The sequence below is a fragment of the Chaetura pelagica genome, unplaced genomic scaffold (assembly GCF_000747805.2).
Source record: "Chaetura pelagica isolate M959 unplaced genomic scaffold, ChaPel_1.0 scaffold212, whole genome shotgun sequence".
Lineage (NCBI taxonomy): Eukaryota > Metazoa > Chordata > Aves > Apodiformes > Apodidae > Chaetura > Chaetura pelagica.
The window spans coordinates 294,515-315,109 of record NW_009952365.1 but is presented as its reverse complement, the minus strand read 5'-3'; the positions used below and the strand labels follow the sequence as shown (position 1 = coordinate 315,109).

General features: G+C 39.1%; 1 protein-coding gene across 1 annotated transcript in view; it reads right to left on the bottom strand.

Moving 5' to 3' along the window:
• INADL (InaD-like (Drosophila)) overlaps nt 1-14,985 on the bottom strand; it is a 143,166-nt gene extending 128,181 nt beyond the window's left edge. The window contains 9 exon segments of the mRNA XM_010007958.1: nt 539-627; nt 1,844-1,946; nt 5,384-5,596; nt 7,170-7,298; nt 8,933-9,131; nt 10,915-11,054; nt 12,430-12,621; nt 14,715-14,881; nt 14,964-14,985. Coding sequence (XP_010006260.1) covers nt 539-627; nt 1,844-1,946; nt 5,384-5,596; nt 7,170-7,298; nt 8,933-9,131; nt 10,915-11,054; nt 12,430-12,621; nt 14,715-14,881; nt 14,964-14,985 — 1,254 coding nt within the window.
• Between the last annotated feature and the right edge of the window lie 5,610 nt (nt 14,986-20,595).

Genomic DNA, 20,595 nt, shown 5'->3' with positions numbered 1-20,595 from the left:
CACTTTCCTGCTTGTACTGTGAATGCAAAATTGGCTATTATTCAATTCACAGTTATCCAATGATTTTCATTTTTCTACACATGAAGCTTGGATTTTTAAACCAAGATTGTCACAATTAACATTTTTATTATATCCACATCTTGCTACACAGTCATTAAAGACCAAAAACACATCTTGGAAAATCTTAACCATTCTCAAATCCCATTCAATTCAAATAGAAACTAATGCTGCACATCTTCAGGCCAAAAGCCAAGATTCTCCACTCTGAACCATTTTAATCCAAATGCCTGCCTCTTTCACAGTTAACTACTATTTACTACTTCTTTGAATATAAAATAATATTTTAACCACAGAAAGCCAAAGCTCATTTCTGTTACAAATCTACCTAAACAAATATGAACCACTAAATTATTTCCTCTGCAAAGTGGAGAAGGTCGAATTAATTTTAGGTAGTCCTTACTACGATGTTCTTTTAAGACTGAGAAGTGCAATTAAGTATTAGTTCTACAAAAATATATAAGCAGACTATTTTACTTACAGCAACAATTTTGTCATGAACATGAATTTGGCCATTGTGGTCAGCAGCACTACCAGGTATTATATTTTTCACAAAAATCCCTGAAGGTTCTGTTGGCATAGGGAGAGTAGAAAAGAAACAAGTAACTACATTAACCTAATTTGTTCATTTTGAGATTTTTAAGTTACTCATTTAATTAGACATTTAATATGTTTTACACACTTCAGTCTGTGAAGTTATGATTCTGTGAACCACCAAAGTTTGCATCTTACCACTCACAAAGCTGGAGTTACAAGTGAGGATCTCTAATGGAAAAAACAGCACTGACACAACCACCTGTACACAGCCTTCTTCATTTTTTCCTTCAAATGGCTCACAAAAGGCCACATCCTCCATGGATTCATCCTTGTGCTCACCCAGGCTTTAAACCACCACGACTTAAATCCATGCTGCGTTTGATTTCAACAGGACTACTTAAGCTAAAAGTATGTGCTTAAGTACTTTGATCAGGACTTCAATCATCTTTCTACAGCTAAAGACTTTAGTACTTTAAATCTTAACAAAAAAGGATTTTTCTTAAAAAGAAAAAAGAGAAACATGGAAAGCTATCCTTTGTCATGTTTGATGTTTGGTTAATAATTCTTACTTCTAATTAGAACAATGAAATTTAAAAAAAAACAACCAAAAAAGCAGTAAAAAAACCCCAGTCACCAGTTGAAACAGGAACCCTTCCCTTCCACAAAGTGCCACAAAACACAAGATGCTGATTTTTAATTCTAATGAATCTCGACACTTCATCCTTCCTATTCTGAACTAAGACACCTGCCCAACATGGTTTGTCCATGCTCAGCAGAGCTCCCCTGCTAGTGCTTCAAACCCACCTTTTCCCATTGCCTGACATTGCTCCTCCTCAGCCCAGTTCCCACTGCACTAGCCTGGGATTCCGGACCAGTAACATAAGAGGATATCCTGGGAATTAAGAGGGCTGGAGAGCAACTCCTACCTCCACCACATCACGCAAATACTTTCTTGAGCCCCATGAGGAAGAACAGGGGAGAATAAACACTCCCCCTTTCAGTAAAAACACACATTCAGGTAAATAAATTTTAAAGATACTATTTGTGGAACCAATAATTGAAAGGCCAGTTAACAGCTCTTGTTGTAAGAATGTTGTGGTTGAATTTCACTTAGTGGCAAATTCTCCAATATCTTCCTAGTTTTTAGGTTACACTGTTTCAAAGAAGTGCTGCCCATTTTCCTCATAACAAGTAAAGGGTATTTGAGAAGCTCCTGTCGTAAGTCTTAGTAAAATCCTGTAGAACTCACCTATGTCAGATGTGCCAGCATATCCAACAATTGTTATGCCCAGGCTTTGATCATTCTTTTTTATAAGCTCAACATCATAGGTCTCAAAAAGGTTGGTATTATCCTATAAATAAAGCAAAAGACAGTAAAAAAAAAATTAAAAAAAATTCTCAATTTCCCAGTACCATTACAATATTGCAGGCTAAGGTCTTCAGAAGTAAACAGTGATTTTGATTTTCTTTTTTTAGGAGGGATGAGAATTGCAAAAGAAGTTTGCTGAAAATAAGGTGACACCCAAAGTCATTAGTTGCTTTTTAAGTTCTTTCCTAATACTCCCTTCACATCCCTGTCAGAGGTGTAACACCTTATGGAAACCTGGTATAAATATACAGTGTTATGACATCACACATTGCTGTCAGAAATAAATGATACTTCTCTCTCCTTGCTATCACCTATCAGGAAAGGAGGAAGTGAGGGGCAGCAAGAAAGGGATCTCAGAAACAGGTTGGATCCCCTGAAAGAACCCATGTATATACACAGCAGGAACATCTCTATTCCAGAAGCAGTTGCCTACTTGAATGCAACTATGGGAGACTAGGTAGGTGTTCAAGCTTATTGCATGGTTTTATGCTGCATCCCAAGCCACAAAGCCATTCCAAAAGTCAATCTTACACACATCAGGTTAACAAGTTTGATATGATCCTCTTCAGATTTAAACACCTCTAAAGTGCAAAGAGCACTGGAAGCCTACAGGTTGTCTAAGGCACTGGGAAGCAAAATTAGTTTGCATTCAACAGAAATTACTTCTAAGATGTAACAGAGAAAGGAAGTTAATCAATTTGCAAAAGCTTTATTGTTGAATTGATAAGACAACTTATCATAACAAGCAATACTTGAAAAGAGAAGCACATTAGATGACTTGTTCTCTAAACCCTCCACTTATTACAATTGCAAAAAAAAACTAAAACAAAAAAACAACTATAAAAGCCACTAGCTAAGATTACAATGTGATTTGATCCTACACTGTACATGGAAAAAAGTCCCCACAAAGCTGGCCTCAGTATGTCCCACTGTCCAACCACTCTACTCTGACAAGTAAAAATTAAAACTGAAAGACAGGATTCAAACAGGACACCACTAAGATATTGGTACTACCAAGGAGAAAACCAATTAAGCTCACAGATCCTCAAGGGATAAGTTAAAATACCTATAGCTGTTTGTTTTCAGTAAGCAGACATCGCCCAATGGGATAAAAAAAATCAGGAGATACTCAGAGCAGGGTCTGTTAAAGTGATGAAATGAAGAGGGATAGTGTCCTTGCCAACAGCAAAAAATAGATCAGGATGTTGCATAACATTTCTTAAGACAGCGAACAAAAGCAAAGTTTAATCACACACTTGCCAAGTATCAGCTCTGGAAAGACCTGTATTAAAAACAGGCCCAAGTTACAGCTGTACCTATTTCATTTTTCACTGAGAGATCCATGGAAAGCTACCTCTTATCACACACACCTACCCCTCCACTGGTCAACTCATTATGCTCATTAAATGCTTTCCAACTCTCCTGCTTTATAAGACACTGACAGAGTTGAAGACAAGTTTTGATGCTCTGTCACGTATCTTTAGGAGAGGGAAAACAGTAAAGAAGCCTACAGCAACATCTGAAATGGAGCTATGGCCTTGACAGTCCTCCTCTTTTGCAATCAAAAGCCTCTCATAGTAAGTGCTCTGGCTCTAGATAAATTTTCTCTAAGTAATGTTACTAGTAGAATCAAAAAATTGGAAATGGAGTCTGGAAAAATCAAAGCAGAGAGTCCTAAATATAGGAACTCATGCACAGTTATACATAGTTTCAGTTATTCTCTACTGCAGAAAATTCAAAGGAAACCAAATATTAATATAAGACTGAAAAAAAGCTAACCATATATTAAAACTGACTTTCTGCTGGTTTGCAAAACAAAAGAAAAAGGATAATTTCTATGCCAAAGCTCACAGCTAGTGAAAGAACACAGAAACCAGAGAGAAATTACTTTATAGGAAAAAGTTTTGTTGTAAATCAGACACAAACTGAAAGGTGGACCATTAAAATCATCATTAAATTAATAAATACATTCACTTAGCCACTATTCTTGACTTCAGCAAATCTCTGAACACCAGAAAGAGGAGTTTCTTCAAATCTAAATATGAAGGCACTATTCAGTTCAGAAAACAATAGATGACATTCAGAAAGAAATAGATGAAATTGCAACACTTTTTTTCCCCTCTAGACTACACGGCAGGAATAAGGAGGACACTAAAAAGAAACAAGAAGGAAGAACATTTTAGAAAGGCTGCAGGATGTGCAATGTGACAAACAGGCCTGCCTTTGAGGTGGGGAAGAGAGAAAAATTATATTTTATAGAAGAAACAAAACTAGGACCATGTAATTTGTTTCCTAATAAAGGTCTTGGAAAACAGGATATAAGCAGAAAATAAGTGCTTCATAACTGAGCTGATTCTCTGGGAGTCGTTTTTCAGAGTATTAGGCCCAATTTTAAGAATCCAACCTTGTGTACAGAGATCACCCCCTCCCACCTCTCTGCCACTCATGTTTTCTACAACACCAATCCCTCTTCTGAGATGAAGAGCTTGAGAAGGACACAAGATACTTCCCTGACAGCTTCAGCCACAGAAGTCTTTCAGAGAGATGTAAGGCACAAAGCTAATGGCTGCCTTTGCAGTCACTATGCCCAGTGAGTGAGAAGGTGACTTTGTAGCAGTAACTTCGAGTCTGCCCTTTAAAAATGGTGCTTCAAAAAAAAAAAAAAAAGAGAGCTCTCTTCACTAATATTCAAGAAACTAGACAAGAAAGAAAAGGCTACTCAGATTCTACACCTAAATCTAAGCAGCACAGTAGTAGCAGATGGTACACAAGCACAGCTTTGTTTATGTTTCGAGACCTACTGTACACTTAGTGTAGCATTTGTTGATTTTAATTACTCAAAACTGAAAAGGATGACTTCAAAAACAAGAGACTTTGATATGACCATGATAAGATTTGCTAAAACAAGTTTCAAAATTTTTAGATATATTTCCTATCACAGACAGTAGCGTAGACTATGAAAACATTACACTTATGTTTCATAAAAAGATGATTGTGCTGAATAATTCTGGTGTGGCCATGGTGCTCTGGATTTCAGGCTAGAGAAATTCATTTCCAGTTTTAAATCCACTTACAAGTGATTGATTAGCAAAAATGTAATGAGCTAAGGAGGAGAAGTAAAAGTACCATTTATCGATAATGTTTATGGTCTTGGTAATTAAATTACCCACTCTGAAATAAATTCTGTAAAGCTGGTCATTCCGATCTGAGATTATAGGAATTAGTAGCACACAGGGAAAAGGGAAAAATTATAGAAGGCAGAGCTATAATAATGACCACTTAAATACACGCATATGATATCTGGAAGCTCAAAAGGAGAGAAGCACTTTAGGTTTCAAGAACACTCTGTTCTCCTCCTCCTTTTTGATCGCAAGCCACAAACATACTTAAAAATGTCATAAGTTAACACCAGATACTTACATTTCCATTTTGAAAGGAAGGCAATGTACTGACTGGCCAGCTCACGGGAGCTGGTGGAGTCTCCATGATTTCACACTTTGGGTCTCTTGCAACGATCATCCTAACAGAATTTCCACAGTTCCTCAGGACTTGGGCCACTTGCTCACTGGTCATTCCTTGCACATTGGTCCCTCCAATCTGTAAGATATGGTCTCCTGTCCGGAGCCTCCCATCCTTCAAACATAAATCAAATTGTAAAAAATGTTTCCAGTCTATACAGAAAATACCTCTTCCATTACAAAATCGAAACCGTGTACAGGCATCTTCCTGGCCATCAGAGGTAACTGCCGTAAAACGGATGGCCATATACTCAATAATTCAGGGAAGTGTTTGCACAATTATGCACTGTTTTTTTTCCACAGTACTTAATAGTGGTAAATTAGCCTTTCCAAAACTGAGTCAGATACTCAAGTTGAATACCAGTTTCCTAACAAATTTGTTGCTTTTCTCATTTAGGAGAAAACACAACATTCTATAATCTCACAGGCTCTTATGTGTTGCTGTTTCACAGGATACTCCTCATCAGACAGAGGTTAGAATAAAATGCACAACATTTTGACTTATGACTTTTTAAAGCTTTTCTTAATACTGTATTAACCTGGCAACTCTTTCCTCATGACTAATCCAACCCCAGCAAGTAAATCCACTGAAAGTAACAAGACTCCACACAAACCATTTTTTTACATGATAATTATGATTCATGTCCTACATCATAATTTCTATTATAAGCAATCATTCATAGGACCAAATCCTCAGCTGGTATTGATCAGCAGAGTTCCACCACCTTAGGTGCATTGATTTATACAGTAATCAAGGCAGAGGCATTCCCAGGACTAACTCAAACTCATTTATAAACTCATCCAATTTTAACATGTATACGTGCTCATTATTTCACATGTTCTTAATGATGTCTCATTCAGCCGAGAATGATGTGGCGAGTTCTTAACTTACATGCTTCATTTGTAGCCAAAACATTTTCTTCCTTACAGCAAAACAGGTGTTACCCAATAATTAAAAAATACTCATTTATACATGACAGGTTTGGAGGGAGACAGTCATGCAAAAGCCAACATTTGCCAGTAAAACTCTGAATCTCCAATTTTCATTTCCATCTTACAGTAGAGGAAGCACCTTAGCCTCTCTCTTTTCTGTGTTACTGGATAGTCTCTGCCTGGGCCAGAAAAGGCTTTGTGTCAATCCTAAGGGTCTCCTTGAACCAAACACATCACAAGGCAGGAATCAAATCCCTTGAAATAAAACCCACTAAAAATAGGACATCTTCAATCTATAAACTGAATCTTGTAATGCAATTACTTCAACAGGGCAGATTCTCTTGCCTGACAATTCGTTTAGAGTTTGTCCCTATTGATGTTGCCAAACGTGCCAAATTCTACAGAGGATGTGCAAACCCAGCAAGAGTATTTGTCCTCCCCCAGACTGATCAAAGGCAGAAAATATCAAAAGTATTGAAAGTATCAGGATGTTTGACATATTTTCAAAATTTCTGCATGTTCAACAATGTTATAAAAGGCAAGGCATGTCTGAAAACCAACTTAATTCATATCAGGCACTGACTTTTTCCTCAATCATACCTTCACCATATTTACTTATAAAGTATATGTTGGCATTCAGACTTTGATGCTATCAGCTTCCTTTTGTTTCAGCATATTAGTTTATTTTAAGACTGTCAAAACCAGTTAATTATACTTAACAATCAAACAAGAAGTGACATAATATAACAAATTACCCGATCTGCTAATCCCCCAGGAACGATTGTTCTTACAACTACTCCACTTGACTTTCCTCCTACAATTCCAAAGCCTAATCCTGAACCATCGTTAATCAGCTCAACGTCTTCAACATGGCCCCAGTGAATCTGCAATTAATAAAAAGAGGAGATTTTAATTTCGGTCAGTCTTCAATGTTTCTCATTTTCACATGTACCAGGAATGCTGAGAATTAATCAGAGCAATTTTTTCTCTCTACCCCACATACTGGAGATCCATTGGATTTTGTTCCATCAACTTGACTCCCTTGTAAACACATGGTGGGATCTCTCACCTGTTTTTAAACATACATTTTGTCCTTCACTTTCAGGATAACAGGATAGGAACTAGGAAAAAGCTTGACTGAGAAAAAGCAATGTTGAGATTTCCTGCCAAAAAGAAAACTATCTTCTTAGTTTTTCATAAAACAAGGATACTGCAACCAACAGAGACAAGCAGAGAGAACATGCCTGCACTGGCCTATTTTTCACTTAGCAGTGCCTAAATTCTTACTTCTGTTATTTCACTTACTCTAAACACCACCAGTACATGCTGAATTAATAGCACAGTACAATATTTTGCCATACAGAATTGGAAGCATGTTTCTAAGCTACACTGTACATGACCTTATGTTCTACAAGACAATCTGAAAATAACAAAGCTGTTAAGCAACCCAAACCCAGCCAATGTTTCTGTCAGATTAATATCTCATAGAAACCAAAATGGAGCAAAGTGGGCAGATTTAAGTCTTCTGTGAATAAAGGATTTATTAGCATACTGAAAATCTTTGCCAAAGCCAGTTAAATATCATAAAAGAAGTTTAAAGACCCCCTGTAGAGATATATATTTGTATTTTATTTTGTTAGTCTGTTCAGTGCAGATCTTTCAATGAAAAAGCAGTTAAAGTTTAATTCTTTAAAATTTTCAGTGCAATAAACAATATTGATTATCCACTAAAACCTTCAGATTTCACTAGCTCTGTAATAATCATGAGGGAAATAATTACTGAGACTAAGGCAAAGCACTGCTCTTAACCAGATTTTCATCAAAACCTACTACCATAATAAATTAAGATTCCAATATTGCAAACCCTGGATTTTAGGAGTGCAGTTTGACCAAATTCAGTGAAGCCACCTGGACCACAGGGTTTTAACACAGAGGGAAGTTCAGCTCTAGCTTATTACATGTCCCAGGGACAATGTCTCCTTGTTCAAGAAAACAAGAGGGATCACAACCAATTAAATTTGCAGATTAAGAAAAAAATCTGACAAATAAACAGGGATTGAGAGGTTCTTCAACAGATACTTTTTGTTTGTTTTTAAAACAAAGACATGGCTTTTTGGTTTAGGCAATTTAAATTGGTTGGGATATGTCAAGCAGTGCTCATGATAGGTTATGTTCACACTCTTGTAAGATGTAATCAGAGCATCTTTAATTGCTGACCACAAGTAGGTTTCAGCTGGATATACTCACAAAATGCTTTACCCAGCCTATGCTGAACAGACCCTGATGCTAAGAATATGTTGATCTACCAAAGCTTCTGCCAGCCCATAAAAACCCAGGATCTCTTTTTTAACAACTTCATGAAGCTTTGCAATGGAAGCCTTATACTTATTGCATGATCAGTCTAAGCGAAATGTCATCACATCTCAAATCTGATTAAAGAAAAAAATCCCGATGTGTGAAGCTTGCTAACACAAATACAATCATGAAAGAAAAATAATCCAGTATCACAACAACTCACAGTCTCAGGTGGATTTATATCACTTAATAAGACAGTCGAAGTTCTGCTGTTCCCTTGAACTGGCTCCCTAGCAACAACCAGATGTAGAGATCCCATGGATTGCTGGAGGAGGGCAATAGCGTGCTGATGGGAAATGTTCTGATCCAATGGGGTGCAATTAATGGCCAGTATGTGGTCATTTTCCTTTAGTCTTTGATCCCTTCACAAAACATTAAAAGAAATTTTAAGATGCAGCATGGTGACTTCACATCAGGCTTGTGTAATTTAAATACAAACATGCCAAATACACAGTTATGCAAGGTTAAATGTTTATCTATTAAAAAAAAAAATCTGCTTATTAGACTGCCTTCACCAACATATGAACCCCATGTAATCCACACTGTCATGAACTGCCCAGTCAGACTTTGTTCCACCTGTATCATGGTACAGAAATTTGCTCCATTTTTTCCTTTGCTTCTATTGAAAATCCAATTAAATTCTCTCATACTTTCTTGATATCAAATTACACTGCAGACAAAAAAATATTTTTGTACTTGCACAATACACTAGGACCTAGTTCCCATTATGTTTAGCACTATATGCTACTACCCGTAAATAACCACAACTCAGGCTATGATATTGTATTAAATCCTTATTTAATCTAAAGATCAAGGAGCTGCATGTTTATATTTTACTCAAAATTTATAGTATCAAACTTTAGACAAGAAACTTTCTTCAAGCAATCCACAGTACAATTCCCTTATGATAACAAATTTCACAGTTAATTCACTCTAGTGATGAATTTAGATTTGTGACAGGAGAGAAACCATCTCTCATCTCCTTTGTTAAATATTCATTCTGAGCACGAGACCAAACTGTTACATAGACAGACACTGCCTTCAAAGCTCTGTAGGAATCCAAAAAAAGTCTCCAAGAGATCTTGTCTCAGAAGCAAAACGGGAAGCACACTGGGGAAATTTATAAAACCTCTGAAACAATATAACTGCACATCTTAACTAAGGCATTTTAAACTTCCTTTTTATCATGCGATGTTTAAGATGTTTCCCAGAAATCACTTTCTTCTAGCACTAACCATATTTTAGATTCTCTCATCAAAGAAAGTGAGCAGCAGGTCATCAAATCCTAAAGTGAGACATTCACCCTCCTTTGACATCCAGATCAGTCCATCTGTCTCCACTTTGAAAGAGCCTAATATGCTTTTCTTTAAGTGTTCTCTGGTGTGTTCTCTGTGGGCCCATAGCCATTATCATTCCAACCTCTCCCTGCTCTTTTTGTCATCCTGTGTTGGCACTTCCTGACATGTGTTATTTAAAAAGTGACACCAATGACTTGAAATCTTAGACACATTTTCTTGAAACATAATTCCAAGCACTGCATTTGTCTCATGCCAACTCTTGTGGTTTTACAATCACATTTTATTTTAAAAGGATTGCTCTGTCTTTTGTTGTTGGGTGAAAACCCACAGACAATACGGGGAGAAACTGCCTGGAGCCCTGACTCTATTATGACATCTGTGAAGGGATCTTTTGGGAGGACTGGATCTAAATTTACACAGGAAACAAACAGTAAAACCAACTATAAATAGGGTATTGTCATAGGCACATAAATAAAGAAACCAGGAGGGGGGAAAAGAGAAATCTTTCAGGGACACAATACATAAAAATTCAAAGAGAGGCTAATTTTTCCCCCCTTGTATTCTTTTCTGAGTTTTCTTTTGTTTTTTAATCAGTATTCAAGATTCTCTGAAGTGAGTCATGATTTCTGGAAATTCCATTTATGAACAGCTTGAATATTTAAAACTCATCTGAAAATCTGATCCTCAAAATATCAGACCATTTAGTTGAAAAGCCAGAATTCAAGATACCATCAAAACATCCCACCAGAACAAACACTTTAGTATGATAGAGCTTTCAACATGGAACTTGTGACATTTTCCTTCATGGAAACACTGCAATTTTCCAACCCAATTATAAAGATCTCACCTGTCAGCTATGCTTCCCCGCTGGACTTCCTTGACAAAGATACCAACTTCTCCCAAGCTGTGATTTTTAAGGGCAACCACACTAAATCCAAGACCTCCAACAGAAGGCTTTTCAATCGTTATTGATTCTATTTGTCTCCCCTAATAAAAGAGAAAACAAAAATTGATTTACTAATTTTTAATGCAATAGAATGAGCCAGTTTAAAATTCAGGAACACCGGAAGAATTTTTCTCCTCCTAAGACTAAACAAAGGCAAAATACTAAATATGTTATTTCTATAAAAGCTCCCCCATTTATTATTTTTAATATAGCAGAGTATTGGATATGCAAGCACTTTGAGGCTCTGAAACCTCAGGGAATTTAAGAGCTGCTTTCACACTTCATTCACATTATAAGATGAATTCCAAACTGGATGAAACTATGAACAAAGTGCTGTCGAGAGCAATATATTGGGCATTTCTGGAAATGCTGCATAGCTAAACTAAATTACTTGTCTTTTGGCTCCCCTTGCTTTTAATGCTGATTTTTAGGTGTGCGTTCAAAAGATTGCAGCTTTTAAACACAGAGATTAATTTCCTTCCCCTCCCTGCAACTTCACACTTCATGCTAAAAAAAGTTTGCTTTTCTGACTTTCTGCTTCTCAGTTCCAATACAAGAGTTCAGGGGTTGTTTACTGGGAAATATTACTTAAGAGAATCGCATTGCTATCACAACTGTTTTATCCAAATTAACGTGCAGTCTCTACTGCTCGATTTTTTATCTGATGAGTTAATGCCACACTAATGAGCAGAGTTATGCTCAAAATATTACAACTACATTAAGGTAGTCAATTAGCAACAGTTACTTAGTATAGAAAGGCATGACTAACCAATTAAATTAATGGTTCAAAGTAGCACAGAACAATGCATTTGTGGTATAAATGCCAATCCCACATGGGTGGATGTCTGCACCTGTACAGCTTCCATAAGCATCTGGTACATGCTACATCACATGTTAATGAAATCAGCATCTGTCTGGCAAAGTTGAGACATACTAAATTAAGAGTTAAATAAAATATTACATGCCATTTCTTTTAATCATTTGCACTGTTCATATATATTAACAAAGTTGGTACATTTCCAATTTAAAATATACTTGATAAAACAAGTCTCTCCATCAAAACAAGTTTCTGCAGATAACTTCCATTTTCTATTAAGTGTCATCAAATACCAAAGAAAGTTTTCTGGCAATGGAAATTTCTTTTCTACATTGGTGTGTTTGGTAGAGAGTAAGACAGAAAAACTGGGAAAGGAAAAAAAAACGAAAGCCAAAACACTAACAAACCTCTACTTCCAAAATTATCTTTCACAGGGACAAGTTATCCTCAGCATTTCTACTCTTACTGGCCAGGAGGCACCACACTGTCCCCAGCTACACAACAAAAGAATGTGTTTGAAAATGCACTGTGAAAACCTGCAAGAAAAATTTGGACATTAAAGGAAAATAAGTTTGGTTCACTACACCCAAGAGCCTTACCTTTGCCATCTGTTGGATGATTGCATTAAAGTCATTGACTCCCAGGTTTGGAGTGAAGGTAGATGCTCTGGGTTCAGGTGAACTGCAAGGTGTGTATGCACTCCCAGCAGCAACTGATCTGTCAGCAAACACTAGTAGCCCTCTCTTTGTAAAATCAAAATCTACTGAACGATCAGGAGGCATATAATTGAGCTGTTGAAAATGAACAAAGATGTAGAAAAACTATCAAAACCAAAACATTTCCACACATATCAATCTTGTGTGAAGACTGTCAAAGAAGTAAGCATACATATGTTCATATATGCCTATTCACCTGTTTAAATTAGGCACTGTCAATATATAAGCTATAAGCATACCAAGTTTGAACTGTTTTTTTGGAATTAAAAGTTCCCTGAATATTTCAGCTGTGTTTCTACTTCACTCACTTTCTCAGTTTCTTTCACTCTGCTTCCCTGCCCGTGCCCATTATCCTCTTTTCACCCCGATATTCCAGAAACAACACATGCAAAAGCAACAACATCAAAGAAGCCCTCAAGCACTGTTGCAACTGTCAGGCAAACCTAGACAATTTTGGCATAAGAATCCTTATTTTTTTTAAGAATCACTTAGTCACTCAGGAGCCAAAGGCCTGGTCTGTATTACCTCCTCTCCAAAGAGAGCCCAGGGTACAAAATAACTACCACTGAACATGTTACTATTACTAGAACTTGCAGTTCAGTCTCTAGTCCTGCTAAATATTGAAGAAATGCAGACATACTAAACTGAAAAATCCCATTCTGAGAGAAACTGTTCATGAGGGATATGCTTTAAAAGAATTTCAAGAATAATAAAATCTTCTAGATATTATAATTCTGAACATTCTGGATATAAAATCCATCATGCTACAGTCAAATATATTTGCATTTTCATACTTTTTCAATAGCTTGAAGACATGCATCCAAGCCTTGGAAGGAGGGAGCAGGAGCACCTTTGGAAGGTTCCTTCTTTTGGAACAAAGGAACAGCACATTTGTGAACATGGGGAGAAGGGAGAATGAATGGCACAACCACCACCATGCCACTCAGGCAGGAACATGAGCAATACCTTTGGCAATGCCAGCAAGGTGGTCTCATCCCCATGACACCCACCCCACTGGATCTGCAGCTGGGCAGGTGCAGTAACAGCAGAGACAAGGATGGCTGCTGCTCAGGGTTTGCCAAGGTAGGCCCTGATTTTAAGTTTACATGTCAGACTCTGGTAACAGCATGGTGAGACCTGCTCATGCAGATGTGACATTGATGCCCAGCTCCACAAGAGCTAAGTGTCAGATGGCGTTATAAACCAACGCACAGAAGTTCCTACATCTGCATCAGAGCTTGGCAAATTAGAGCTACAAAGATGATTAAGGGAGTGGAACATCTCCCTTATGAGGAAAGGCTGAGGGAGCTGGGTCTCTTTAGCTTGGAGAAAAGGAGACTGAGGGGTGACCTCATCAATGTTTACAAATATGTAAGGGGTGAGTGTCAGGGGGACGGAGTTAGGCTTTTCTCAGTGATGACCAGTGATAGGACAAGGGGTAATGGGTGTAAATTGGAGCATAGGAGGTTCAAGGTGAATATCCGAAAAAAATTTTTTACTGTAAGAGTGACAGAGCACTGGAACAGGCTGCCCAGGGAGGTTGTGGAGTCTCCCTCACTGGAGACATTCAAAACCCACCTGGATGCGTTCCTGTGTGATGTACTCTGGGTGACCCTGCTCTGGCAGGGGGGTTGGACTAGATGATCTCTAGTTCATCCCTTCCAGCCCCTAAGATTCTATGAAATCATCAGGGGTGGGTTTCTAGATTATATTTCCCAAAAGAAGGTTAACCATTCTTGCACATGTCAGCAGAAATTAAGTGATGATGTCTTTTAAGGAGAAAAGATCCTGCCAGGTAGCAGATAAACAGTATTTAGCTTCTGTAAAAAACAAAGGGTCGCGGTTCCAGCTGTGCTCAGAACTCAAAGTACTACAGCTGACGTCTTTTGCAGATGCTTTTCTGTGACTGATGTGGTTCCCATCCCTGCATCTCCCACATCCCTTTCAAAGCACATTGCTCTGTGACCCGTTTGTTGCCATTCCCTTTCCCATTGCAGCACTGCCTATGTAGGTACTAGCTTGACCAAAAAAAGGGTCCAACATTCACTCACACCAACTTACAGCTTATTAATGAGAGCTTCCTCATTAACACACACCTACGTACCCTGTTTTAAGTTCCAAGTTTACTATAGTTATCTTCTCCCCAACAACTGTAATTTTACACTCACTTGTTCCTTCAGTTGCTTAATGGATTGCTGGAGGGTCAGGATCTGGTTAAACAAAGGGCTCCTGAGGGTGTTCTGCAGAACAGTCAGGTTTTCATAATGTTGGGAATCTCTTTTCTCATGCAGTTTTGCTTGCAGACGATCAAGGATCTGCAGCACCTGCTGTTTATCTGCACCACAAAGCAGGACATGTCAAGAGTCGAGCATCATTTCTCACTTCTTAACAGAAGTAATCACTTTCAGCCTACATACCTGCAGCAGGATTTTCAGGCATGTCGATGGGTATTTTTGGAATTCCTCAGAATAATGAAACCTAGGTGAGGTTTAAAAACAAAATCAAATGATCAACTTAGATATCCAAGAAGAATACTAACAGATACACAGTTAACAAATTCAATAAAAATATTCTAAACTAACTATAAAAAATTTAATAAAGAAATGCTACTAAACCCTGTTTTTTACCCCAAATACTCAGCAAACTTCTCAGTATGGTTAGTTGCACTTCAGCTCCAGCACATCCAAAACTCTTTCCTTGTTCTGTGTGCTTTTCCTTTCACACACAGGAAGGAATATGAACAACTCTTTCAAATATGAGTAAAAACACAAGTCATAAAAACAAACATTGGCCAAAAAAACAGAGACAGTTACAACCAACCAAATTATTTTTAATACGGACATAAAAGTTGTGATCTTTTCTACAAACAATTAACATCTACCTATTATTTAGAAGGTACTTTCCTTTTGATTACTCCAATTATTTTAGACAGTATTCTTATCACAATAGCTCTGCCCTGCCACTTGGCATTATAGGTGAAAATCTGCATCTTCCTAGAAAACAACAAAGTTCCCTCCACTCATGAAACAGCACAGCTTTACAGCCCAAAATTGGCCAAATCAGTCCCCAGTCCAACACATTCCTATGGGAGGTCAGTTCAAATCACAGCCCTGGTGCGGAACAGGTGAAAGAAGCTCATTCTCTGCTCTGTGAGCTTGCCTTTCTCTTTGCTATGCACATGACAAGCTTTGAAGGAACAGAATATCCTTTATCACGCTCCTCTACAGTGCCAAACAGAACAGGTCTCCAACTGGGGCCGAGGCCTAGTTGGCAGAACAAAAACAACAGACTTGCAATTAGCAGTGATGATAAATTCGTACCCTTACTTGCATGTTATTAAGTTGATGTGGAGCCTGTCATTCTATCAAGGCATTTGTACCAAAACATACAGGAGAAACAAGGTTTCTTCACTTAGTACAAGATCCTCTGAAAAAAGGCAGCCATTTAATAGCTCAATTTAAATAATTTTAACCCTACCCAGTATATAACTGCAATTTCAGAAGAATGCATTTGGAATTATTTTGGAACCAAAATAGCCATATATATACACACATATACACACACACAGATTAAAAAAAATAAATAAATCTGTATTTGCTTTTTCAATCTTGAAATTCAAGAGTAGAAAGGGCCATATGCATCTGAATGTGGTATCAGGGTAAGCATAACCGAGGGGGGGTGATCCCTACCAGCAGAACCTCTGATACTTTCAGCTCTGTCTCTGAGAGTATCTGTGCTTACACTGGAAACATCTCAAGTTCTGGAAGGACACTGTCATATTCAAGGAAATATTAACTATGCAGGTGAATAGCTTCTCTTCTCCTCAAGAGTCAGATTAAACTGATTTACCTAATGCAAAGAGGTGTGTCACAAACCACGACTTCAGATTTATGCACCCTTTAACTCTATCTGAGCAGCTTTGGCTCCTGGAGGAATTTCTGCAGAACTTGGTGGGTTTGTGTGGTTTGCACCCAGGGCCAAGCAAAATGAGTTGCTTTGCAAGACTATTAACAGATTTAGGAGGTCATTTTAAATCAAACTCATAGCAAGAGTTGAGGAAGCAAACCCGTACAACTCCTGAAAGATTTTCAGGAATGCATCTGAACTTTCCTAAGTGCTGCAGCTTTATTTTCTTTTCCATTTGAAATAAAACACTTCTAAGAGCACAGCAGCCTTTTATTCTGCGCTGAGATCTGATTCTGAAGAACAGATGAAAATACCATTTCCTTATACATTCCCGAGACTTCATCTAAACCAAGACAAAGCTTAACTTCCTTGGCTAAATATATTGCATGAATTTTAACAAAACAGGACAAAGAGTATGGAAATTTGTTCTTTATTCCACATTTAACTTCCTTCCATTCACTTTCTTCATCTGTTTTTCTACCTCGCATCAGCAGTTAGAAGAGGAAAAAAAAACCCCAACACCAAAGCAAAAATAACAACATCAGAAAGGGATGCAAAATAACTCCTATGAGCAAAAGTGGCTTGAAACACCTTTAAACCAGCAGTAGGGTGAAAAAAAGATTAAGCGCAGAAAAGAAATGCAGCATGGTAGGAAACAATACTGACTTGACAACACCATGCCCATTTAACAGCTGAAGCCAAGAGGCTGGTCCAGCTCTCCAGTCCTCTTTCATGCATTTTGTTCTTCCCTTTCCATCTATGCTTGCATTCATTCATTTGATCCCATAGTGAGCTGGAACAGGGAGCTAAAAACGCAGGAAAAAAAAACCCTTCCTGGTTTGGTAGGGTGAGCTTTTTGCCCAGTTAGCTCTCAACTAACAGGGCAGGCATGCAGCAGAGGGGCAAGGAGGAGTGCTAGGGAAGGGGGACCACACCTTTCAGCAGCAGCAAGTGATGGCAGCAGCTCAGCTGCATTGGCAAAAAGAACCATGAGAAATAGCCTGCGTCATTCAAAACCAGCCTCAAAGTGCCGCGCTGACAGTCTCCAAGATTAATCTTTTTTCCATTACAGCGGGTGTAACAATAGCAATTATGACGCTGGGGACAGATCCAAGAAAGAAAAATTTCAGCAGAAAAACGTAGGTAAGAGGACCAGGCTCCATCTAGTCCCCTAGGAGAAGGAGGTGTAAAAGAGGAGGGGAGGGGGGAAAAAAAGATGAAAGAAAGTTTCAGCTTCCTGCTTGAGCTGCTCCAAAGCGTTGCTAAGAGCCACTGCAGACCACTCTGCGCCAGTGGATGCCAAAGTGGACCTCAGGTACAGTTCATTTCAAGTTTACACAGCACTTTGGGATTCCTCGTGATCAAAGCTGGTCTCCAGCCAGCCTGCAATGGATTTTAATGATTTTTTTGTGTGTGTGTGTGCAATATGTTAAAACCGCCCTCAGTATTTCTTTGTTCTCCCTTCTTTCATAAAAAGAGAGCCGGGAAGAAGAAAAAGGGTTATATTTTAAAGTAAACAGCCCTTCTGGTGTGAGGGGATCCCTGAAAATATAAACTAATTTAAAGTTTTCAAGTGATGTGTAATTAAGACCGGGTCTCTAAGATTGGCTTTTGAGCACCAGAGAAAAACACAACTCCATCCAGTATTGAGCTGTTTATGTTTAGGGGCCCAAAAAGCTATGATTAAACAATTTCCAAACACCCAGTCTGAGCAGGGTGCCAACAGACAGTTGCTAAATTAGGAGGTCCATTCCTAGGCGGCAAGTTTGAAGAATGATCCAAACCACTAACTTATTTTGTTAAAATCAGGTCACCCATTTTGCATTCAACTTCCTCAGCTCCATTCTCCAATTTCTACAGCCACTTATTTATCTTATTGGTAGACAAAACTGAAACCCTTCAGTTCAAAATTTGTCGCAACTCCCAATATAATTGTAAAATCATTGAGAAAATAATGAATTTCAAGACCTTTAGTGTTTTCTGACACCAGAAAAAAAAACCCAAACACACTCCAGCACAGCGTACAATTGGTTTTCTACTGTCTTCACTTTGGAGAGCTGAACTCAATGCATTGTAGGGAGCAGGAAAGTTTCATAAGGTTTTGTATGAAATCCTAAGGCTTGGATCTGCTTCAAAAGCAGACTAAGAAAAAAGGAATTCCCCCATGCTGGTGCCAGCAGAGGTCATCAGAAGAGCTGAAAGGTTTGTGTCTTCCATTGCCATCACCCCCCTGCCAGATGCCTGCCACTTGAGCAGAGACACGGGTGCTCAAGCCCAGGTGCTCAAGCCTGGCACATTCCAGAGGCAGAGAGGAACACCCCTGGCAGTGGCCTTGACAAACACCTGCCTTCCACAAAGGGCTGCTGATAGAAAAAAATAAGGAGTTTCCTGCTCGCCTCTGGAGTAGGACACGGTTCAGCCAGAGATGCTTCTGCCCATTTCTCCCCACTCATCTAACCACTACAACCACTTCTGCCCTTCAACTTGGCCTCCAACAATCTGTGTCCTTCCAGGAGATGGCCTGCAGGGAAAGTCCTGCCTCATGGCAGGCTCTCTCTGCTCAGCATGGGTGTAACCTTCTGGGACATAAAATGCTACAGTTCTTAACGCACAAGTGCTAACTGCTGCAAAGTGCTTTTGCTGCAAAGGCAAACTGCTTTCAAAGCCTCCTAACATGGCCTTGTCTGAGCAGCCTGCCACAGAAACAGCCAAGGGTACATCCCAATCCAAAGTCATCTTTCTGCACTAATACAGTTGCAATTTTTCCTGGCCTTTTTGTCATCCTCAGCAGAGAGATCTCCAATATGAACAATTTCAGCCCAGTTTAAAATTCGATAAAGGCCTAAAAGGGGAGAAAGCATTTGTTAGTGTGATCTCAATCCTAAACTGACCTAACACAGCATCACCTGTAACTTCAGATATTAAAAATTACACAGTTTACACCCCATCAAGTGATTATGTACTGTGAAAAACACATTATTCTAACACATATCCTACAGGTTATGCTCAGTTTTCCATCCTGGTAACGTAGAGAAGAATTCAGTCCAAGCTTAGCCTGCACACACCTTTCTGATGAAACCACCAGAACCTGCTGCTCTGTGTAACTCTGCAGTATTTATGAAGGGAAAGGAGGTAAAACCTAAATAGTTTTAAAAAAATTACTCCATGGGCAAACTGTGTCCAGTCCACAAGACAAGGAAAGCAACAAACCTAAAATCCTGCATCTGTGATTACCAGTCTCCATGGAGATGAAGAGGAGCCTTACTCACTCCCAAGGCATGCTAACTTTTAACAAGCAGAACCTGAATTCCTCCAAGCTCCTCGAGGGAAGTGCCTGTGTGGGTTCTCTGATGTATAATAGAAGGGTGAGCTCATGTCAAAGCCATTCTCTGTGGAGCAATAACATGGTCTCAGAAACCTGTTCTCGCAAAGCTTGAGGAAAACTTGCTTCTGACATCTGGATATTTTTGTGTTCTACTGAAACTAGTCTATAAATCCTAGAATTACTAAGATGACCGTGTACCTGATTAACAAATCACTTCATGGGGGAGAAGAGTTGTTAGACCTGGAAGCACACTGAACTTCTAAGCTCCAAAAATTTACAAGCAGCACGAAAGAACTGGTTTCCTATTAAACAACCCCTAAATAAAGAAAAAAAACGTGGCTTTGTTAAGAATTTCTGCATCAACTGGAGTTGCAGACAGTGTGTTCCTTCCCCAGCAGCTCCTCACCACACAACCTCTCCAAGGAATGGAAGCTGCCCAACACCACGGCGGCTCCGAGATGCCTCCCGCGCCCTGGAGGCCTTTCTCCCGCCGCCAGGAGCCACACAGCTCTCCCGGCCTTCTCCAGGGGTGTCAAAGAGCCACCAAGGCCCCGAACTTTAAGGGCTTCGAGGTGTGAGCCTCCGGCCAAGTGCAGGCCGGTGTCCTGACCGTGCGGTACTCACACCGAGGTACGGGCCAGGAAAAGAGGTGGTAGGAAAGATTCCCCCACAGGACTTTTACCACAAGAAGCGCTAGTGCCAGGCAGAGCCTCTGTGTCCGACGAAGGAACCAAAACTTCCCCACAGGAGCCCTCACAACGACCTGACTGCACCTGCCGGGAGAGCCGCCCCCTCCCAAGCCGCGCACCTGCGGGCTC